This window comes from Amblyomma maculatum, chromosome 6 (assembly GCF_055883805.1).
Source record: "Amblyomma maculatum isolate TAMU_Amacu chromosome 6, ASM5588380v1, whole genome shotgun sequence".
NCBI classification, from domain to species: Eukaryota; Metazoa; Arthropoda; class Arachnida; order Ixodida; family Ixodidae; genus Amblyomma; species Amblyomma maculatum.
The window spans coordinates 105,585,062-105,608,757 of NC_139349.1; the positions used below are offsets into that span (position 1 = coordinate 105,585,062).

The 23,696-nt window shown below is 45.5% G+C and overlaps 1 protein-coding gene, 1 long non-coding RNA gene and 1 pseudogene across 8 annotated transcripts in view; 1 reads left to right on the forward strand and 2 right to left on the reverse strand.

Moving 5' to 3' along the window:
• The window catches only part of LOC146186488 (uncharacterized), a 92,222-nt gene extending 83,550 nt beyond the window's left edge, over window positions 1–8,672 (reverse strand). The window contains exons 1-3 of one of the 6 annotated variants that reach the window (XR_014708124.1): window positions 8,490–8,664; window positions 4,602–4,773; window positions 3,600–3,646 (exon numbers count right to left, since the gene is read on the reverse strand). This is a non-coding gene — a long non-coding RNA (uncharacterized LOC146186488). Of the gene's footprint in view, window positions 1–3,557; window positions 3,647–4,601; window positions 4,774–8,489 lie in introns of all 6 variants that reach the window. The other 5 variants (XR_014708119.1, XR_014708120.1, XR_014708122.1 and 2 more) reach the window with 5 other exon arrangements.
• Window positions 7,617–8,490, reverse strand: LOC146186492 (SOSS complex subunit B1-like; annotated as a pseudogene).
• A 120-nt stretch (window positions 8,673–8,792) lies between the features above and the next one.
• LOC146186493 (3-hydroxyisobutyrate dehydrogenase, mitochondrial) lies at window positions 8,793–23,690 on the forward strand. Of its 2 annotated transcripts, none has more exons than XM_084607226.1 (6): window positions 8,793–8,956; window positions 12,166–12,427; window positions 15,501–15,622; window positions 19,941–20,151; window positions 23,196–23,352; window positions 23,438–23,690. In XM_084607226.1, exons 1-6 carry the CDS (start codon window positions 8,869–8,871, stop codon window positions 23,594–23,596), a joined length of 999 nt encoding a protein of 332 aa, XP_084463352.1. In that variant the 5' UTR covers window positions 8,793–8,868; the 3' UTR covers window positions 23,597–23,690. The 2 variants fall into 2 exon arrangements, with proteins under 2 accessions (XP_084463352.1, XP_084463353.1); XM_084607227.1 differs by having other exon boundaries at window positions 12,166–12,389.
• Window positions 23,691–23,696: the final 6 nt, after the last annotated feature.

Below are 23,696 nucleotides of genomic sequence, written 5' to 3' on the forward strand. Positions count from 1 at the left end.
GTCCTTGAATCAGCTAATCTGGTGCCGCGTCCAAAAGCAATGTTTGTTTGGAATGACGCATTGAAACTGGCCAGTTGTGATGCTGCAGCATACTATAATGACGGGAACTGAGCACGAATTGACATTATAGCGCCCCTCGCACCGTGCTCTTATCGCAAGCCACGGCACGGCACTGGACAAAGAGGAGGTTGGCACTAGGCGCCTCGGAGCGAACGGCGCAATAAAAAAGCAGTTCGAACCCTAACGCTGTTGAAGCTGGTCATTCGCCTTAGCAGCGACGGAATTATGGGCCGCTCGCAATTGAGAGCGCTCTAAACCGTCCGTTCCTATTGGTTATCGGCACCATGTTTAAGTTGCGTGACGGGATGATGCAGCTATTGCGTCGCGGAGGTGAAAAAACAGATGACGTTGCACACCTAATTATGTCCGTGTTTTTTGACTGTTTTTGTAGAGCACGATGAGTCTGTCTATAATGTTTTAGAGCGAAAATGGCGGTGGTGGTCATAACGTATTGGTGGCCGAGGTGGTAACGTCGGCACCGGCAACGACGAAGGACAGTGTACAAGGACGCTTTAAACTTGCCAGACAAGCTGTTCCAGTGGTTATTTCAGCCTGAGAAGGATACAGTGGAGTGCTTGTGTGACGACCCGATGGTGGTTGACAAGAGGCGGGCTGTACTCTTACTTCTGGCACCATCGTTAATTCTGTAGGCTGTGAATTTTAAGCCCTTGTTCAGCGCCCCATTTAACAGACCGCTGATCACCCAGCTCGTTATGGCCTCAAATGCTGTCGTCTGCAAAGAGGCGGTGGTCGAGGACAAAAGGATGCGGCTTCCCGATTGGGACCACTTCCCATGAAAGGGGCAGCGGCAAAACCCCTTTTGATGAGCCAGCCACTTGAGAGAGGAAGAAACTAGAAAGTGGACTGGCGACTTCTACGGTGAGAGGACGTATGGGCATCGTGGTGATGGGGGAGAGAGTAAGATGCCGGCGGGATGAGGAGGAAGAAAGGATCCCCGGTTTGGCATCCCAAGGGAGTCGAGCTCGAGAGGCTGCAGAGTTGGGACGTTGACCATGCCGGCATGTCGTCGATGACGTCCGTGCGAAGAGGTAGCTGACCGATCCCGTGTGAAGACTTCAGTCCCGGGTTTCTCCGTGTCATCGTACCCGCCTGCCAGCCAAGTTCCTTGGCTGATTACCGTCGACATGGGCGATATCAACATCCCTGGCAAAAGAGACCATCCGACAGGAGTGGCGAGCCACTCGCCGTTCTCCAGCCCTTTTGGCGAACAATAAATAAACTGCTGTCGTAAATCCCTCCCCCAACTTGTCTCTGTGTCTGTCTCAGAGTTCGGCATGGTCCCGTGTCTAGATTCGAGACCCTTCGAGGTGATAGTGGTTCAAATCTTCTGACCCCTCTAAGGCCGTCTCACTTGTGGGACGAGCCTGCAGATGAACTGCGAGGCATGCAGGCAAGCGCTTTAACTGTGCAGGGCCAAGTATTGCGTGCACTCCATTATTTTGCCTCCGGAGGATTCCAAGCATGCATTGGAAACTAGCAGATCATCGTCCTCGCACAAATTACAGTCAGCAAATGCATGAATAGTGTCTCTGAGGCGATTTGCAAAGTTGACACACGGAAAGGGTGGGTGCGCTTCCTAGTACACCCGGAAGGAAAAGTGGCGGCAAAGGTGACTTTTGTTCGCGGCAGCATTAGCAGGCTGTAAGTATTACATGACGCTGCTGCTGGACGTAAAACGCAAGCAAGCAAAGCTTACGGGCTTTGGGGAATGAAATTGTTTTGCTGGACTCATTGCTGTCAGCTGTTAGCAAATTTCTCTATAACAAAATTTTTTCACGTCCTGTCGGTTTCGCTGTAGCGGGATTCAACTGTACCGCATGACTCTTGGAACATCCAACTGTGATAAGGTTTGTAACCACATAACACCATCAGAGGCCATAATTTGAGACCAGTGCTCTGACACCAGACAATCAGCTGAAAAGGCTAGCATGCTGATTGCAAGAGGGAAGGAAGGGAGACAGCTTACAAGCGTCAACTCATGGTCAGAAGAAGATTGTGATGCATCCTGTGAGGACCTGTATAGAGTTATTTCATTTTCCCCTAAAAAGTTTAGTCTTTACCGTCACTGTCAAAGAACAAACACACATTCAAATATCCAAAAACTGCACCGTTTTCTTCTGCAGAAAACCAAAGCTGCAAGGAAAGTTCGCCTCTTCAATGCACTCTCGAGAAAGCAGCAATTATTTGCAAGATGTAATAATCTCAGGGATAAATATGCAGAAAACTGCTCACATAAAACCTTCACCTCTTATAACGGCGGCACATGCTTTGAGCCTTACAACATGGTTAATCTCATCTCATGCCATTCACCTGTGATTTCCTGCTAAGGGACTTATACCGCATCATAAAAACCCATCTGTAAGGCCATCGAGTGTGCATGCTTGTTCGAGCTTTCTTTTTTGTGTACATTCGAGTATTTCTTCATGTTTCGAAGAGCCGTTCTGCGAGGCGCGTGGACGGAGCGCCGCCCGTATCCAGGAAGGAAACTTTTTCTTATTTCTGTTTGCAGTGCGAAGGTCTGGCACAAGGCGGCCTGCGTGCTCGTCGCTTGCCCAACTATAGGTTTTGTTTTGACGAGGACATCTGTCATGTGTGAAGTGTTCCTGCGTGTGCGCGTTATCTGTTTTAGATCTTTCTTGAAAGGTGGAGGTCGCTAGCACTGAAGAGTGCTTGGCCTGTTAGTGAATAAGGCTCCAAACACCGTCGGTGGACCCCGTCAGATGCCCGTTGCACGTCATCTGTACGTTGTTTGCTGTGTGTGTGTGTGTGTGTCGTAAACCTCTTGAGCGTTCAAGAGAGTGGCTTATGGCTGAACGGCCAGGGTAAGACGTTTCGATGAACTCGATCCCGGCTATGTTGGATCCCGCGAAGCTGTGCGAATGGCACCAAGAATGGTTTCGCGGAAGGGAGAGACTGTGCGAAAACCGCGAGTTGCGGGAGGTAGCCCAGGAGTTGCAGCTTGAGCGAGGGAGAAGACAGACGTTCTCCTGTGCGCTCGCTTGGGACAACAGACTCTCCCACGCCGAAGAGCGACCCAGCTCAGTGTGTCTCTTCTGTTTTCTTTTCGATGGTGCTGTACCCACGCCGAAGAGCGACCCAGCTCAGTGTCTCTCTTCTGTTTTCTTTTCGATGGTGCTGTACTGTTTATCTGCCTAACCTACTATTTTAATTAAACAAGTTTGCTAATTTGTCCCATTGGAGAGTTCTTTAGACAAAGCAAAGAAACTGGACCATCAACAACGAGAAAAAAAAAACTTCCAAGACCATGAAAGTTTATCCACCAACACACCAGCCGAGGGCTTCTTTGATGGGTATTTGCCATTGTATTCTTGCCATTGTATTCTTGAGCTGTATTTGTCTACAGCTACATTATCCTCCTACAGGAGCATCAATACTGAATAAACAGTATGCCTTCAAGTCCCCCGAGTGCTTCCGGCATGCCCGTTGTTACCACTATATATAAGATAATGGATTACCTTTAGCGGCCCACAACTGAGCAACCATTGCCAGAAGCTTACCAGCTTGCATTTTCCGTTTCCTGGGAGTCGCCTCTTTCAGTCAGCTCCTAGAACAGCCAGCACCGACACAATGCAAAATTAGGAAACTGTAAAGCAACCTAAGTTTCTAGCTATTGGCTCACACAACATTTTTAATAGTGGCAAGACATGCTAGCCTGTATGACTGCCACTGTGACAATATATAATAGAAGTTCTTGTAGCTCGAACACTGTCTTATGACAATAGATGGCTTTTGGCAGAGCAACCGAACAAAGCGAGCAAGCAAGCAAGCAGCAGCTTTCTTATTAGCTAGTATATGACTGGAGCAGCTTTCAGAGCCCACTACAATGGCACTATAGAAATAAAAGCATGACGAACGAACATAAGCTATGTGGTTCGTTCAAATGTTAAATGTTCATGAAGAAATAGCCTTACATGCGCCTTTTCATAATTAAAAAAAAACCTACGGCATACCACACTGCACAAACCATCTTACGCTGTTAAAATATGAAATTCCGAACAAGTGCTTTAAATTGTTTACGCATGTTTCAGTTCTAAGCACTTGAAAAAGTGGCCCAACGCTGCCACATAAGTAATCTGTATGTCACTCTACTGTTCCCACTATTGCAGAAGCAAGTGAGAGCGCAGGACAACAAATATCAGTAATAATAAAACAAACAAACACATTCACAAACTTAAACTTAATTCATACAGTCAGTTATCTCAAGTGTACCAAATTAACTAACAATCGTCTTGTACATGTCACGCAAGTGGCTATGAAGGAACAGTGAAGCATGGAGCAGGCCTTGGCTACTAAGTGCACTTTTAAGAAAGCTGCGATGCATACATAGTGATTTCTGATGTAATGCAAGCCATGTAAAGACGCACACTGTATATGGCCTAAGAATCTAAGCACAGAAACATTCTCAAGGTCGAGTCCTAATAGCTAAAGACCAAGGAGAAATAGTTAATCAGATGAAGCATATTGTATTTTTATCTGGTCAAGGAAGGTGAGGTTCTAACCAGAGACAGAGGATGCTGGTGAGAAGCAGCTGTGGTGGAGGAGGTTTGTGATTGCAAGTCAGCACTGGGACATCGCCGATGGCTTCAAGTCCTCATACCAGGGATGAGGCACTATGGACTGCAGCAGCTCACAGTGTCCGTGTCCTGGAGACTTCAACGTAGGGTCTGCATTCTGAGGGCAATGTCAAAATCGCTGTCCGCAAATTCGCAGTGCGAAACGGAGGGGACCATGCACGGTCGGTGGACCTCACCTACCAACAGTCATGAACCACCACGTACACCTGGAACGCTTTCCCCTGTCCACATCATTACCGTTTCGTTGCTATTGTTGTTTGCCTCTACAGACATGACACACACCCATGAGGGGGGGATTAGCCAGGGTTTGGTGAGGAATGCCAGAAAGGAGGACTGAAATGATGGCAAGGTTGAGGGGCAAGCATAGAAATAAATGAACGAAAAAGTAACTAAAGTAACTAAATAAAATAAAAAATGTCACATAACTGGTTATGAATAATGAGACAAAAACAAAAAGTATGGAAATCAGAAGTAGTTAACGAAGGAATCTGCCATTTGCAGTAACAATGTTGTGAAGAAAAGAAGGGGGGTGGAGAGAGGAGGATAAGAGAATGGAGAGAAGAATGGGAGCAGACAGAGCAAGCCCAGAACTTGCAAAGAGGATTTCCAGATATACCCTCCTCTGAAGTTCAGCAAACTTGCCTCTAGTAATGCTTTAGCTATTCAATCTCTCTGCAAACTTCACAAAGAGTTGTCGAGGCGAACCCACATCTACATAAATATAAATTTAGGCAGGGAATTCTGCACCACAAGTGTGCCACCATTGCTTCATACTACTGAGATTTACATGCACATATATTGTAGGGGTACACTAAATACTGGTAATCGGCGGTAAAGAACAAGGAATCACAACATTGGCTAGAGATATGTTCCCAGCGCTGAAAGCGGGGCACTGCCAAGAGGATGAAGCTAACAACTAGATATGAAACGAGCATACTGAGAGCCAATTTCGCCAAGAAGTCGGCCGCCTCGCCTGAAGAAACACTGCAATGACATAGGACCCAGAAGAGAAGCACTTCTTTGACACTGTAGGAAAAAAATAACTCTGGAAACCGGCTCAAAGTAGCAGTGTCTGAAGTTTCGAGGGATAATAAAAGAGAGGGGGCAATCTGAGAGAACATTGACCTGCGGCATGTTCCAAGGAGTTTAGTAGAGAGCCAAACCAATAGCCAAAAACCCAGCAAAGAATATTGGTGCATAGTATTTTGGAAGATCAACGACAGAACTCTAAGACAGTGCCTGCCAAATAAATCCCAACCGCCACCATCTTGCTGCTCGCAGAGGCGTATTAGTAGCCAAGTGCCTAGCCCTAGGCAAAATAAGCTCTGAAACGAAATCCCCATCAGCTTTTGCATAGCCTACCCATAGTAAGAAGCTGAGACTAACATCCATACTGGGTAAAAGTGTCTGCGTATACACAACCTGAGCAAGCCGAAACCGTGGCCAGTGATTAGCACAAAAACAAGGTTAGGTTTGAAATAGCCAGGTGCAAGAAATGAGGTCGAGAACATGGACAGAAGCTGATGCCAACTGATTCTTACTGCCAACCAACAATAAGCAATGCCCCCCCCCCATTTCCTCCGTGGTTAGGGCCCTCGGCTGCTGATCCCAAAGTCGCAGGTTCAATCCTGGCCATGGTGGACACTTTTTGATGGAAGCGAAATGCAAAATGCCCAGGGACTATGCGATGTTAATGCACATTGAAGAACTCCAGGCAGCTGAAATTTCCAGAATCCTCATAGCCATGGTGGACACTTTTCGATGGAAGCGAAATGCAAAATGCCCAGGGACTATGCGATGTTAATGCACACTGAAGAACTCCAGGCAGCTGAAATTTCCAGAATCCTCATAGCCCGAGTCACTTTGGTACATTAAACCCCATAAAACAAACCAATCAAGGACGTTCTTCTAACCTCCTTAAATAATAAAAAAAAAGTCCAGCTCATAGTTGGTTGCTGTGTTCTATAAAAACCAGCCCATATGCTACCAATGAAAAAAAAAGAAGGAAATTAACATACATCTGAATAACTCACAACTGTTAAGATAACAATGTACATTTAAAAACAAGCAGTACATGCATATTTTTGTATGTCATGATCTTATGATGAAAAAAAAATAATAAAAAAACGACTGCTTGCTTGATTCAATCCCAGAAAAAGCAGCCACTTTTCGGTGGAGGCAAAAAGCAAGGCATCCACATACTGCGTGTTAAATGCACGGTAAACAAACTCCAGGTGGTCGGCATTTCCACAGCCCTCCAAGACACTTATTGAACTCTGTAAATCAAGCAAGCATATGCCTGGCTCTTGTGAAACTGCTGTCAACACTACACACAATTTATAATAGGTCACTAGCACAATGGCAAGGCTAAAACTGTTCACATTTGGCAAGGAATACCACTTTCTTGCTCGTCACATTTCTGGTTCTGTTCGTGAACTATAAGTCTCTGAAAGCTAATAAAAAAGAGTATGTGAAGCACAAGGGAAGCTTTAGTACCATAGTGAAATGTATGCATTAGATTACAGTGCAGCAAGCACAAGCAAGTAATATAAGTTTATTTATAAAAAGCAGCATGAATTTATTGTCATCATTTGTTCTTGCTGTACTAATTTTTCTGGAGTCTTGGGCAAGCTAATTGAAACTCAAAGCAACAATGACCTTAACTAGTTGTGGAATGTGCGGATCCGAGGCTGTGAGGGACGCTGTGAGGGAGGATTTCAGCCACCCGGGGTTCTTTAGCGTGCACTGACATCGCACTACATGGGCGCCTTGCGTTTGCCGCCATCGAAATGCAGCCAGGATTGAATGCGGATGACTACAGATTTTGACCAACCTTCGGTATCAAAGGCGATTTTCATCACCCCCCCCCCCCCCCCCCCTTTCTTCCATACTTTTGTTCGCTAACAAATGTCCCCCTGCTGAACTACAGCACTTTTTAAAACCGACCTGGTCAGTTCAGCACTGCTTCAAACCTCTTTGGACACACAAGAACACAACAGCAGAACAATGCCGACTGTGTAAAGTATGGAAGCAAGGGCCCTAAAAACAGTGAACAGCCAAAGCCAAATCTAATCTTTAGCCAGTGCAGACAGCGACAGTTGAGCCCAAAGCGTTCTTGGCGGCTACCTCTGGTTAAGCCTTGATGCCAAAACCACTGTCATGGGCAACACGCGCAGGAAGCTTTTTAGGGCATTCCTTGGCGGCCCCGTCCTCGTGGGCCACAGCCGACTACACCAGGGTGACCATTGCCTTGGGATGGAATGGGCAAGGCTGCACCACCCATGGGGCCCACATTCGCCTGTGAAGTTGGCGACCGCCTTCGTTCAACATTTGCATTCAGTCTCAACTGTAACTGCTGCATGAACTCTGGGTTAGGTTCACTCATGAATGGCGTTTCACTGAATGGCAGGAAAAACTCTCCGATCTTCTGAATGTCGCCGCCTTTCCCTGTGTACAGAGTAAGGCAGCCTTTCCACAGTGACGCATAACCTTTGGTAAGCCTGCAGATATCACCTTGCTGAATGCATGTGCCCGGTTCATCCCAGACAGAAACATTTATCGACCCGGATCGGTCTGCCACTTTGCATGTCCGAACTTCGTGCCCTTCTTTAGTCGTATTGGGCCGGCCTATTTCCAACACAATAAATGTAATACTTAGGTTTTTCATGCCTGGCTTCAAATCGCGTATTGTTGTCGACTCCATAACTTCCAAAAGCTTGCTCATCACGAGGGTTAACCGCCAGCAAGCGCAGACAGTAGATTTATACTTCACACGTGCTTGAGTAAGTATGTATGTAGGTAAGTACTACTTACCGCTCCTAGCTGCTCCTACCGCCACACAAACGCTCGAACTGTCAGCAAGCTGTCAAGCAAACGCAAGGAACGAAATGAGGAACGTTCTCTGGTCACGTGCCAACAACCTTCTCTACATGGAGGAAGGAATGAGTGAGTTTTTCCTTCCTCCATGCATCTCTGCGAGTCGCGATTTCTTTTTTTTTTTTTTTTTTTTTATCTGACGGAGTGGACGTGGATTGTAGGAAAGGGTTTTCTTTCCTGAGTAAACTCGTGAAAAGAGTGAATTCTTTCCTCGTCTGTCTTATGGTCTTACGGCACTATTATTGTCACGTGATCAGAATATCCCTTCACTTTTTCTTCAATATTTTTTTTTTTTTTTTTTGCCTCTCACGGTAAAATGGCGCCGTCCGTGTTGGCAGTGTGCGGTCGAGTATTCCCGAAAGTACTAAGGCATGGACACCTTAATCTCACAACCTCGATGTCAAGTGAGCATTTTGCCTTATTTATACAGTTGCGCGACCTTTATGCCTGCACAAAATGCAAATGGTCTGCGTGTTGTTTGCAGATTCGTTGGTTCAGTGCCAAGCGTCGGCGTTGAGACGTCTGTCACAAACTCAACCTCATTTCACAACTTTTCACTTCTCACAAGACCCTAGTTTTGCCGCGAAATCCATAAAGTGCTGCGTAGAGAAACCACTTCATTATCTAAGTCCTTGCCACCAGCTGTTCCCGTCTTCTTCTTCTTTTTTTTTTTTTTTTTTTGTCACATTTGTTTTTATTCGCGTAAACCAATATTTTGTTTAAGTAATGTCCACTGCACTACCCGTAATAAGTTGTTGCTGAACACTTGTTTATCTTATGTGCGTGCTGCTCTAAAATCATAACAAGCGAATGCTTGTCCTTAGCACTCCCTTCGAAAGCTGGACCACAGACACTCATCAGGATGTCAGCTGACTGAGGAAGATAAAAAGTGGGGAGAATGAAGGTTTGGTCTTTCGGTCATCGGACCTTATCCCTCTACCCCCCTCCTATGGCGAAAGACTACTTTCTCTCCGAATACAGAGACAAGTCTTTCCCCCTCCGCACCGCCAACTCACCGCGGGAGAGGCTAGAGATTGGCGCAAACTACAAACAAACACTTTCCCAAACCTGCATAAGCTTAACATCATTTTTCCTAATCAATATAAAGACGTCTGCCCTTGGTGTGGCGAGACCCCAACCACATACCACGTCACGTGGGGATGCTTCGGCGATAAACCCCGCGGCTTGGACACACAAAACTCCGAGGAACAGTGGGAGACCTCCCTGCTGAGCTCAGATTTGGAGACCCAAAGAAAAATGGTTGTTCAGGCCAGAGCCACAGCGGTGGTCATTGGGATCCTGAAATAAGGATCCCACCCGAAATGTATAATCATCTCTTTTTTTTTCCTTTTTTTTTTTTTTTCTTCTTCTTCTTCTTTTTGCCAATAAACGTTTTCAACAACAACATCGGTCATCGTGACAACCACTTTTCCCGAAGCGAGGTTGTAATAAACATACCTATAATATTTTATATGCTAAGAGGCGTGAGTAATTCCGTCTTGTCTCAATTGCTGGATTCGCGATGGTAGGTATGCTGTGTACATTTTTGTTTTTCCTTTGGTCATGACTGTATTTCATGTGTAATGCTTTAGTTTACTACTATGAGTGTATTTTTGATATAAGCAACATACTCCTATTTTAGCCCTGAATAGGACGGATAGTATAGTTAAATAATTAATACTGCTTAAATGGTACGTAACAAATAAAAATGAAAGAAAAATGTGACAAAGTATTATTCTGACCAGAGAAGGGCACTCTTAAGGTACCGGCAGAAGCAAATGTTTGGTCAAGAAATTTCTGGCATGTCATTTTAGTTAAAGCTATAGTATGGATTACAGGGATTTTAAATATGACTCCTTATTATCAATTAGCTCTTGAGGCAAGTTATTTGCTTAATCACACACAGAGAATGCCCCCGGCAACTGGGACAAAGGAAAGTATGTGATCAAGGGCAGGAAAACAAAAAACCTAGAGATTCTTTTGTAACAATACTCTATTAAAGAACTCATGGCTACTTTCCGCATCATTATGGAGACGGAAAAAACAAGCAAGAAAACGGCTGTTTATTCTGTATCATTATTTGTTTGAGCACCCAAAGATTTCGAATGCAATATGCTCTGAATCAATGGCGTTCCTCGTAGCATAGAGATGTCGTTTTTTTTTTTTTTTTTTACACGGGGGGGGGGGGGGGGGGGGGGGTTGAGCCGATTAAAGGACCTTCTCCAGTGGCTCTTATGAAGCTTCAAATGTCCACTCGTTGCTGGTAACATAAAACAGGAATGATACAAGAGTGCCTTCTGCTAGATCCAAAGGAATGTGCTCACTGATGGCTGAAAAATACTAAGCTAGCAGTTTTGTGTACTTTAGCAAACACGTGCTCATGTAAACAAGCCATGTGTCATGCATTGCAGCACTCCACAAGATCTGCACTGTAGTAGAACATTCTGAAGGGTTTTGTGCATTCTCTTTTTGACTTTTTCACCTGTGTTGGTTGAATGCCGAGAGGTGTGCGCAGCCAAAGTTACTTGAACAAACCACTGAGTGCAGCTGATTAAACGTGGTCTACAGCTGAGCTTCCTGTCATTTGGCGTTAAGAAATGTACTATTATTGGTTTATTTATTAGCACTTGAAAAACTTTAGCGCCGGCATTTCATCATTTGCGAAAGTAGCCGTACACAGCTAGCCTCAGCCCAGCCTGGGCCCGCCATTTCATGCTTGTACCCGGCCTAGGCCCGCAACTTCAAGCCCGAGCCTGGCCCGGGCCCAGCAAAGCAGCAATTTTCAGGCCTGGCCCAGCTCGCTTGGGCTTTTGGGCCAGCCCGAGTCCATACTGTGCTCTAGTGCACATATCCTATATGTTGTCCCGCCACGGTGGCGCAGTAGTACCCGGGTTCAAACCCAACCACTAGCGGCTGTGTGCTATGCGATGTCAGTGCACGTTAACAAATCCCAGGTGGTTGAAATTTTCGAACCTTTCCACTACGGCGTCTCTCATAACCTGAGTTGCCTTTGGACGTCAAACTCGATGAACCAAACCAAACATCCGATTACTTCCTTTACTATGTAGAGTATCACCAGAGCTTTCCAGATAAGCGGATTCGCATCTCTATATTACTGTAGCAGGATGCAACTTCAAAGAACAGCACTTGGTAATTATGAGGTACATTTAATAATTGTAGGCTTCCCCTTGGCATTGTCACTGCATGTAGAAAACATTTTAAAGCCTGCAATGGCTCAAGGGTCTTGAGTTGGTCTGATGGTTAGCCTTTTATATAGGTAACAAGAAAAGCTGTAACAGTGAACTACTTTTGTGTCACAGAGGAAATGTGTGTGGCAGTCACTGCAGACCTGGGTTGCATCCGACTATAGCTGCGAATTACATTTTTTTTTTCCACATGTGCAAGATGTTCCTTACTTGGGGCATTACCTCAATTCTTTGTCATGGAATTGAGACACAGGATAGAGCGATATGTGATTGTTTGATCAGTATATATCCGTACAAATTGACATTTTCCAGAAATCACACGCTGTCGTAGCTGATAATTCTACAGTAGTGTGGCTTGCGTCTAGAACACCGTGCTGAAATGACTTTCTTGTTGCGTGTTTTTTCAGAACGAGCAGTTTCTCAAGTGCCCGTGGGATTTGTCGGTCTGGGCAATATGGGTAGCAATATGGCGAGCAACCTCCTCGCCAAGGGTCACCGCCTTGTCGTGTACGACGTCTACCCAGAGGCCATGGAAGCCATGGCCGGCCAAGGCGCCATTACTGCACAGAGCCCAGCTGAAGTGGCCGACCAATGCGACCGCATCATCACCATGCTTCCATCAAGCCCCCACGTGAGAGAAGTCTACACTGGCAAAAAGGGGATTTTGTCGTGAGTTTTCCGTTGGGCTCTGAACCTCAAAGACCTTTTTGTTTCAAAGGGCCCTGGAATGCTCTTGCTGGCATCTTTTTTTTTTTTTCTTGTTTCTGTTCTTTTCATTCCTCATGGATTCTGTTGCTTCAGAATGACTGAAAACTGAGTGTCCAGGCTGCTTGGTTTGTCAGATATCTAGATCACATCTGGAGTGTGTTTGGCGTGACTTCGTTCCATTGATACAGGTCCAGATCATAGGTTTCTGAAGGTTCTATGCATGCATTGACAAGGCCAGGAAAAGCAAGCGGTAGTAGGTTCCACTCCCCTATCGGGGGTTTTTCACTCTCCTGCCAAGTCGTCTAGCCTCCGTGAGCCAAATTTCCCTTCCTCCTCTGGATTTTGGTGGAAGATGCGGCATCTGGTGGAGTATGTCACATGCGTACAGCCCAGTCTTCCTCTTTGCTGTCTCACGTGCGTTAAGCCGAGTCACCTACGCACAGAGGGACCCCCCAAGCAACCTTTTGTTCGAAAGCCAAAAAGAGAAAAGGAAGCTCCCCTCCCCTCTCCCTTCGAGCTCTCTCCGGCATTGCTTACAAAAATCATGCAGGTGCCCATATGCCTGTCCCTATATGTGTGTGTACATCTGCGTATCTGCCTTTTCTGTGTCTGCGATAACACATGTGTATGACCGGCATAGCACACAGAACACTGAAACGTGCATGGACTAGAACAAGGAGGTTGACTTTCCTAAGGAGGAGCATGAGAGAGCTCTCCTCACTTCGTGACTGAAATAAAGTATGCATATACATAATTCTTTTATTTGTTTTTGCTGCTTTCTGGTATGCGCATCACTGTAGTATTTTGCAGAGACGATGTGTGATACTCGATAGAAGCATTGAGATTGTGTGCTTAGAATGCCATACCCTGGGCAGTGGCCCTTTAAGAACAGCAGTGCGTTTGACCCGTCACGTCAAGTGGAGATTTTCATATCAATCGTATCTGTTCTGTAAAACTGTAGCCATATCACTCTGGGTCCCACAGAAACTTTGTATAGGGCAGGTTGCCTTGTAAGGAACTTGCCCTTTAGGGGTGCATATTCTGTATACATACAATATTCTTGAACATACAATCACTTTTGGGCACTCCTGTAGCATAACAGGAAACCCTGTTGTATCACTTTACAGAATCTATCTGCCGGGGAAACATACGCTTAGAAGGCAGTTTGCAGATTGGTTACGCTAAAGGGACACTGAGGACGAATTGTTGTTGGCACGCAACAACAGGTTACCATGTTTGAACAACAGAGGTACTCAGAAAGATCACAAAATAAATGTGATGATGCCTTAAGTGACCGATTTCACAATTAAATTGTAATTGCAATTTTTGTTGGTCGCTCCGAAGCAGATTTTCTTGCCCCGGTATGAATACTTCGAATTCCACTGGTCGACCAAGATCAGTTGCGTGTATTTCGCTAGTCGCTTGGAGCAACTCGGGGCGCTCTAGCTCGATCTGCTGACGAGAGTCTGATCTCGCCGGAAGTTCTAGTCGCTGCTGTTGTCACTTTCGGAAGCTGCGGGATTTTTTTGGTTACTTTTAACAGTTTCAGAAATATCAGCAGAGGACGCTGGGCATCACCATTCTTTTGTGCACATATCTTGAAGTGTATTTATCGAACAATCGTCTACAGTCTTAAAATATTGTGCGAAAGCAAGTTGCAGAGTGCAGCACTCCCACCTATTTATCAATCGCAATAAATTTTAATGCTAGAATGAAGTCCAGAACCAGCTCAGCATTATTTCCACTGTGCACTCCGCTTTTTGGTGGAATCGAAAATCAAGGCGTCTGTGTGCTGTGCAATATCGGTGCACATTAAAGAACCTCAGGTGGTCGAAATTGCTCCGGAGCACTCCACTACGGCGCCTCTCAAGCCTGAGTCTCTTTGCGACATTAAACCGCATAAAGCAAACCAGACCAGTGTTCATGTTCTGCTGGTCGACCAAGTGGTTTAAGTCTCTCTATTCTGGTTCAGGCACCTAGCTCCAGTCGACCAGTGGAAATCGCCATAAGTGTCAGCACAGTTTTTTGGGTGCCGACCTCCAAGTCTACGCTGTTTTGCAATCCATTTCAAAGTTGCGACTGTGGAATTCTAGATTTTGAAATTCAATTTTTGAGGCAGTAAATGCATCTTTTGCTTAAAATCATGTTTTACTAAGATCAAAAGTTGAATGAACTTCACCTGGGTGTCCAATCTCTAAAGCTTTTTCTGCACTGACTTACATGCCTTCTGTGCACTCACAACATATTTGTTACTTAAAGCGTAGGTACAGCTGTCTTGATTTGATTTGATTTACAGTCCTAGCGCAAGATGGCATAATAGACTTCAGATAATTTTGTCAAAATTATTTCGCCTTCACCGAAATGCAGCTGCTGCGGCCATGTTTGAACCCAATAATATTCAAGCATCCTAACCACTGATTCGTCCTATACAGCTTTTTTTACGGAACATTGAGCGTTGAAAGCTGAATTAGATCAGTGTCTAGGCTCTACCTTTACCCTGATGAACATGCTTGGACCTTGATGTGATGCATGCTTGGCATTATATGCACCAAAAATTCTCATAAAATTTCTAACGGACACTGGTCTAGTATGCACTCTGTGAAAGTCACTCAAGTGTATGTGCATGCGTTTGTTCTTCATTCTTATCTGGAGTAGCTTATCAGGTAGATTACCGTCGCCAGTGTCAACACTAGTAAAAGTCAGCAGCTGCGGGCTAAAGTTGAACCAAAATATTTTTTTTTTCTTAGAAAAGCACATTTTGGTTAGAAGCCATGTTTCCATGCAAGTGTATTGAACATCATACAAGCAACCTTCTACACCTGGCTTATACAAGAAAGTTGTGCTGTAAGCCGTTCATTGGGTAAACTGGTGTAGCTAGCAATGCAGAGGTTTATGCTGAGAAAACAATGCACAGTCTCCTTGGCAAAGGTTCATTGAACCCTGTGAGGTAGGCAGAGAAGAGGCTGTACATTAACATTGGGGTACTTTTTCATTGATCCTTTTATTGAACCGTGTCTTCTTTTGCTGCTTTCAGGACAGCTAAAACAGGCTCTTTGCTGATTGATAGCAGTACGATCGACCCATCAGTCTCGCAAGAGATGTCAAAGTTGGCGGAAGCAAAAGGAGCTTTGTTTATTGATGCGCCCGTCTCAGGAGGTGAGAACACCAAAGTGAATGGTCACGGCTGGACTGTGATATGTCATGTTTTGCAGTGCCTTGAAGTCTTATGACCAAGCTCACCTTATCCGGTCACATGTTGAGCAGAGTAAATAAATTCCCAATTTCCTTGACAACTGTGAAATGTATAAAACGTCAATCACAAAGGGTTGGTTGCACAGCTACATTTTCATGCGTTAATTCTGGGCCTGGTGGTACGAAAACTTTTACCTTGCTCCGTCCACATTCCATGCATCACTGTTTCCTTGGACGTAGCCTGTTTTGATAACTCGAAAACTTTGGGTCTGTCACGATTTTTCTTCCCCTGTGTGTAGCATTTAGTATCTCTCAAGATCTCTTCCAACAGGAACTTTGTTTTTGTCAGTTACGTTTTGGCCTCCAGAGGTGGCCTGCATACTTCGCAACGCTTGCACCTTTTTAATGAACTGGCTTAAAAGCAGTGGCAACGAAGATAGTTTTGGCACAGAAGACAATTATGGTCTTCTTTTAGTGGATGCGAGGAATTCTTTGATAGCTTAGTGAAGCTGCAGGCGGCAGAAGAAACCCCGTTCCTGCACAACTTCTAATAAATGCTGCAACGCCAACTCGGAGCGGTATTTTGAATGTTCCCACACCAAGTCAAATTGCCAAGGAAAGGGCCACTGCATAGATGTTTTGCCCTAGTGTTTTGTACAGCCACCCAAATCTTTAACTGGCATATGTGATGGCCGCCTTTTCAGGGCTCCTGCGCCTTAAGGGAGATAAAAATTGCCAGAAGGCAAAGATTAACCAAGGTCTTGGTGAGCCGTTGCATACACTAGGACTTCTAACAGGTTAACTCCTCTGTAACACCAAAATCATAAAAAATGTGGCCGTCACGTGCGCCAGTTAAAGATTTGGGCGGCTGTACATGATCAGTACTCACTTTTGTTTTGATTTATACGCTCCATGCACCGCCTATAGGAGTACCACTGAAAGCCGCCTAGCGACCGTTTTCAAAAGTTCTTCCGGGACACAAGTTGCGGCTGCTCATGCGTCGCTGCGAGAATTGCCAATGTTCGCAGTGGCGAATTTTTTTTTTTCTCCTGCCGATTTTTTCTATGGTAAAGTTAAGGTTTTAAGGTTGACCTTTGTGTAGAAGCAAAAATATTTATGATGTTTTAGCCATCTGGGGGAAAATATTATAATGCGAATAGGTGCAAGGTGCTTCCTACAAACCAACACTAAATCACCAGCTGCATTTGTTGAGCCCTGCTTTACTGTGTGTATGCTGCATCGACTGAACGATTACTTTAACAGAATAATTGCTGTTTTTTTTTTTTTTTTGTTTGTTTGTTTTTTGTAAGCCCTTTTAATATGTGCTCGTGGTGACACTTACCGATCCAAGATGTAACACATTCTGCGCCACCCGTCATTACATCATGCCAGCTCCGCTCTCTTAAAGGCATAATCACCTCATCGGCCGAATCCACAAGAATTTCATGCAATGTCGCTAAGGGTCCCAAGTCGCAGAAAATTCGGCGTCATTGCCGTTGTCATTGACCGTAACAAAAAATATCGGTGGAAAATTCAGGAGCAGTTTGAAGTGTTCAGATTAACGCTAATTTCTCAAGGAAAATAATTAAGCGGAAATGAAAACTGAGTCAACTTTGAGTGGGGGTGTAAGTCGAACCCAGGACTTCGTGTTGCAAAACATACATACGCTCATAGGTCGCAAAGGCTCGCTGGTTCAGTAATAAAGGTATATTAATAAATAATAATATATAATAAATATAATATAAATATAATTTATATTATATTATATTATATAATAATAATAATATAATAAAGGTAGACTTGCTGAATTCGCGATGCGAACGGAGTCCGACAACGCAGTTGCATCTCGATCTTAATAGGCGATGCTTAAATAAGCGCCCCGATGTTTAAAGCATCCCCTACGGACTTAGCCGTTACGATGTATGAACTGTAAAAAAGCGAGTGCTTACAGCCTACTTAGATAAAAGGTGAAAATATTTAGAGATGCAGCTCCTAACAAGTACCGCTTAAAGGCCATTAAATGTCGAAATAAAAAATGCTAGATCAGACACATTGGATGTTTGTTCAGGCATTCCCCAGGGATCCGTATTAGGGCCTACACTTTTTCTTATCTACATCAATGATATTTTCTCCTGTGTAACTCAGAATGTTGTATTAAGGCTGTTTGCAGATGACTGCGTTGTATATACTACTGTTTGTTCACAAGATGACCAAAATAATCTAAACTTAACACTGAATAACATTGCCTCTTGGTGCGACACTTGGTGTATGAGAATAAATGTCAGCAAAACATCATCTGTTACAATAACAAGGAAGAAGACTCCCATTTACATCACTTATTTGTTATCAGGATCTGCTGTGACACGCAGTAAAGAAGTTAAGTACCTGGGAGTAACAATCACGGAAAAATTGAGTTGGGAATCTCATATCGATAACATATGCACAAAAGCATACTGACAACTTGGATTCATACGACGGAAATTATCAGCTGCGCCCTCACATGTAAAACTAAACGCATATAAGACATTAGTACGACCCATTCTTGAGTACAGTGCAATAGTTTGGAACCCTCATCAATCTTATCAGAACAAAAAACTGGAAAGAATTCAAAACCTAGCACTCTGGTTTATATATAACCGTTACTCACGTTACGAAAGTGTGACACATCTGCGTGAAAGCGCGGGCATTTCGACGTTGGAATGCCGGAGACAGACTGCGTGCATGAAATTTCTTTTCCTTCTATATAACAATTGCATCAACATAGATAAATATTTGTACCTAAAGCCGCCTTATCATCGTTCTAAAAGAATTAACCATGACATGTGTATAAGACCGTTGTCTTGTAAATGTGACTTGTTCAAATTCTCATTTTTTCCCCGTTCCATAGAAACATGGAACAACCTGCCCCACCAGTTTATTGTGTCGCTTGATGCCTTTTCTGCCAGCGTTGAATCTTTTTTTCAAGAAATGTCATTGTCGTAGTGTTGTTGTTTCACTGCCCTCTTTGTTGTTCACGAGTCTTAACGTAGCTTGTCAATATCCTCAACCTTGATGTGTTTATTCACGGTGTACTCTGTATGCTTTCCCTGCTGCCTTGGAACACTATGCCTGCTGTTTATACTTTTTTTTTCCACTCCTGTCAGTGCCCGAGAAAGGCTCACAGTATAGTAAAATAAATAAATGCATCTACCATGCGCTCGGAACACCGTGTTTAATTAAATCTTGTACCTGACGCTATGAATGGCGTAAGAAATGAAGCGGTACAAAAATATACAGCACTGAACTGAGGTTTACACAGTAACCAGCATATTATTTTTCCTGCAACTAAATGTGAATGGTAGTGATCGTCAGAAAATTCACAATGTTGCCGATATTGTTTGAAGCGCTCTCGTATCGAAATATGACAGAAATGACAAGCAGCTTGTTAACGTGAAGTGAACTCAAACAGTGCGCTCTCAGTCATATTGCTTGCCAAGCTGGCACGAGTAAGTACAATCTCTAGCACGTTTTTGTAGCTTTTGAGCATTTACCCAAAGGAAAAGCTATTGCTGGAGATGTGGCGTAGTTTGTCACAGTGCATTGGGCAGCGATGCAAATGCCACGGGAAAACGAATTCATGACGCGAGGACTGCTTGGAAAGAAGCAGATAGCAGATGATGCGGCCGGCTCCGCTCCCGCTTTGCACGGGGCTTATAGACTGAATGCTGATGAAATTCAGGATAAATTGAGATGCATGACAGATAACAGGCGCTCTATTTCGGCAGTGTAGGTTTGCTGCAGAGTTAGGTGGATTGATGGGAAAATTTTTTGAGAAAAGGTGTCCGCAGCTGCCAAAGGACGGATCTGATTGGACCTTAACGAGGAGGTTTCGTCTTGCCCTGAACGTTACAGGGGTGATTGATGATAATGGACATAGCCTTTGAAGATAACTGCAGTTCCTATGACACCTGTAAAGAGTATGAAAAATCAGTCATAAAAGTAGCTCAGCTGCTCACAGGTGGAATGCTTCCGTTGTATAGCTACATTTTTGTGCGTTAAGTCTGGGCCTGCCATTATGAAGGTTTTTACTAGCTCTGCTGGCATTCTTTGCATCAGTATTTTTCCTTTCGAATGCAGCCTGTTTGCCCAAGAATACTGTTTACAAAACGACAATGTGCTTCTTCGAGACTGTGAACACCCTTGTCTTTCCAATGCAAAGTGTAGTTTTGCACACACTTGTCTTTCCAAGTGTCGAACGTTTTCTGTCCAAATGCGAGCAGCGGTTTTGCCTCGTTTATTGCAGGAGTAAATGCCGCAAAGGCAGGGACGCTGACGTTCATGGTTGGAGGCAAGGAGTCTGAAGTGAGCGCGGTGCAAGACCTTTTGATATGCATGGGCAAGAACGTCATTCACTGCGGTGGAACTGGCTGCGGCGAGGCTGCGAAAATCTGCAACAACATGATGCTGGCCATATCGATGATCGGCACCTCAGAGACTATGCTGCTCGGGCAGAAGTGAGAGCCTCCTTCGTTCCGGCAAAACGTTCTGCTTTTAGGCTTTGGTGACAGCAGTCATTCCGTACTTCACGAGCTTTACACCCTTTGCAACTTGCTTTTAACTTACCTGGCTCACAAGTCTTCAACTGTTCATCGGTGATGGAAGACATGCAGATTTCTGTTTATTAGGCTGAAATTGTAAAGATGATGACTAAAGTAAGATCACACTCATTAATGCTTTTCCGCATTCAATTGTGCTTCGTGTACTTAACGATCTCACAGCGTAAAAGCGGCCACAGAAATTTTCTCGGTTTGTGTCAAAACATGCAGTCGACAAGTGACGAGTGCGCTGCGCGCTTCCTCACGTAACCTAGTAGTGCAACATCAGGGCATGTCCCACAACATCGAGAGGTTTCCAATGGATTCAATGTTCCGAAAACTTCTGCAGATATACGCACAAGCCCCACGTGTCCATCAGTTTGTATACAGTCAAACCCGGTTATAACGAACTGCGTAATTCAACGCAGTTTGTTCGCTATGTAAAGTATTTCGCTATAACCAAACCCGTTTATAACGAACTTCAGTACCAAATTCGTTATACACGATGTCCAGACAGCGCAGCAAAAACGCACTAACTAAAGAAAAACCGTGCCGCTCACCATGAATCTACAAAAGAAATTTATTGCAGATAAATGCTCACTTATTTGCAGTAGGCAGTGATCTTCGCCTGAACACTGCATTTAACTCCATCAGCGAGAATCGCACTTTCCACACGCGACATTTCCACAAACTCCAGTCCGCTTCCCTGTATTCCGGAGCAGTATCGGCGCAGCAGATCGGTAGCAGCGAGGGCTTCGTGCAACGTCGGGCGATCGTCCTCCGGCGGCGGCTCCTCGGTCTCCTCGTTCGCACCAGATGCCAGCATGTCGGCAACAATTTCCGAGTCCAACGGGCTCGCTGTCACGGCTACATTGTCGTCAACAGTGAGAAAATCCTCCAGGGCAACTTCTTCGGGCACAGCGTCTGGAACATCAGCGAGTTCTTCCCACAGCGTGGCAACATCGCTGTCATCTTGCACAGTGCGCGCTTCACTAGCAGCTTCTGCATCCTCTCGACATAGTCCAGCATGGTGGAAGCAGTTGCGGATTGTGGATTGCGTCACGTCTTGCCAGGCACGGTTATTCATTTCTATTGCGGCCAGCAAATTAATCTTGAGCTCGTCGTTAACCCGCAATTTCACCAACAGCCGCTCAACGACGCGTTTCCTGTAGCCCAGCTTGAAAGCGCGGATGATCCCCTGATCGAGGGGCTGCAAAACCGCTGTTGCGTTCAGTGGCAGGAAACAAAGCTCGATGTTCCTGAGCGTGACGCCGCAGTGGTGCGCAGAACAGTTATCGAGGAGGAGGCAAATCTTTCGCCCGCTCGTTGCAAGTTCCTCGTCCCAGCCACGCAGCCACGCTTCGAACAACGTTCTGGTCATCCAGGCCTTAGAATTTGAGTTGTATGTGACTGGGAGTGAAGTGCATCCTCGCAGGCACATAGGAGACTTGAACTTGCCTATGACAAGCGGCCGCAGCTTTGATGAACCGTCCCATGTTTGTCGTGAGAAGAACGGTGACTCGGGCCTTATTCAATTTGCCGCCATGGCACTTCTCATTCTTTAGCGCCAAGGTTCTGCTCGGCAGCAGTTGCCAAAACAAGGCAGTCTCATCGGTGTTAAAAATATTGCACGGTTCGTATCTCTCCGTGACAGCACGCCACACGTCTTGCACCCACTTTTCAGCACTCTCAGCGTCCACTGCTTGGCTTTCACCTGCAACCACCTTCCCGGTGATGGAGTAGCGGTCTTTAAATCGTTGGAGCCAACCACTGCCCGCTGTAAACCCCTCGACGTCCAGGACGAAGGCAAAATCTTTTGCCTTCTGTTGTAGCATGGGGCCAGAGACTGGCAGATTTCGCGCGCGAACGTCCAAGAACCATTGGTACAGCGCTTTCTCTACTTGGTCGTAAGCCGGCTTGCGGTGGCGAAAGCCGTCACCATTTGGTCGTTCCTGTGCATTGCCTCTGATGGCCGACTGGTTTTTCAAAATGGTGCTTAATGTGCTCCGCGGAATCTTGAAATGCGCGGCAACGTCACTTTTTTTCGCCGCGGCCAACGCGGCAAATTATCTCCAGCTTGTCGGAAAGCGGTAGGGCACGCCGCTGCTTCGTCGTCATCTTGCAGGATGTAGCGCCGGAATGCAAGCCAGCAGCAACGTAGGCACGTCCGGAATCGTGAGGATAGCAGCAGCACGACTTGCAAACGCGAACAAAGAGAGCTCCGAGGATGCGGGAAAGTTCGCCACTGACGCGTTCGTTGTTCGGAGGCTGCCTTCCCTTCGCCCAAACTTGAAACCAGTTCTGGCCGGTGTTGCTTCTTTCTCGAAGCGCAATAGGTCCGGAGCTGCTCGAACGTCTTTGATCACATGGTAGGCAGCTGCCGAATAGGAGCGCTGCAATGAGAAGCTGGCCGATGGCGCGGATTTTAAAGGCTACTCACGCTACTTCGGGCGACGGCCGCGCATGCGTACAGGAGGGTCCCTCGTGGAAGCTGCTGTAGAGAGCCCCTCCTGCGTTTTACGGAAGCGTGGCATCGGCGCAGAAGCAGCAGAAGCACCCTAGCGGGCGCGTGATGACGTATGTGCTGTGTGAGACCTTGGGGAACGGAGCCGTCGCCAATCCCCCTCCCATCTGACAACGGCATGCGCTAGAAGTATTGCGGCCCGGCAGCATGGGCTGCCCAGAGAGAACTCGGAGCCGGCACAAAGGCCCGCCCGTTGGCGGGCGTTTGGCGACCGATCGCGCGCGCTGAGTTCGCTATATCCGATGTGTAATTCGTTATAAAAAATACATTTTATATGCATAATGCTAGCGGAAATTCGAGTGTTCGATATAAAACATAATTCGCTCTATCCGAGTTCGTTATATTCGGGTTTGACTGTAACAAACTTGGCAGTTTCGATACACATTATGCCTGAACCTTTTTTTTTTGTTTTGTTTTTTCCTTTTTGTTTTTTCCCCAGGCTTGGGCTAGACCCAAAAGTGCTGAACCAGATCCTCAATGTGAGCTCTGGGAAGACTTGGCCTAGCGAGGTATACTCTCCAGTACCAGGAGTGATGCCAAACGTTCCTTCCAGCAACAACTACGAAGGTGGTTTTGGAGCCGCACTTATGACAAAGGCAAGTGCGAAAGAAGGGGGGGGGGGGTCATGTTTTTTCACTGCACTGAGGGGAGACAAACATTGCCTCGTCTGTCTGTTTTCAGGATCTTGGCTTGGCGCAGAACGCCGCGACGCACACAGGTTCGCCCACTCCTTTGGGATCGGTAGCACATCAAATTTACAGATTACTTCTGAACCATGGACTTGGACAAAAGGACTTTTCTGTGATTTACAAACTTATAGAAGGAAAAGTGACAAAGTGAATGTGCAAATTGAACAAAAACTCCTTTCTTTCCAGCGGCGATGAGCATTCCAGTGGACGGCTCTGTGTTTAGATAAACGTCCTGTTTAATAGCACTCCTG

What these genes read in the sequence shown, in the direction of transcription:
- LOC146186493 (XM_084607226.1), top strand. Translation starts at nt 8,869, where the DNA reads ATGGCGCCGTCCGTGTTGGCAGTGTGCGGTCGAGTATTCCCGAAAGTA. An exon ending in TCTCACAACCTCGATGTCAA is followed by an intron (nt 8,957 to 12,165) that starts GTGAGCATTTTG and finishes GTGTTTTTTCAG; the next exon opens with AACGAGCAGTTTCTCAAGTG. An exon ending in GAGCCGCACTTATGACAAAG is followed by an intron (nt 23,353 to 23,437) that starts GCAAGTGCGAAA and finishes GTCTGTTTTCAG; the next exon opens with GATCTTGGCTTGGCGCAGAA.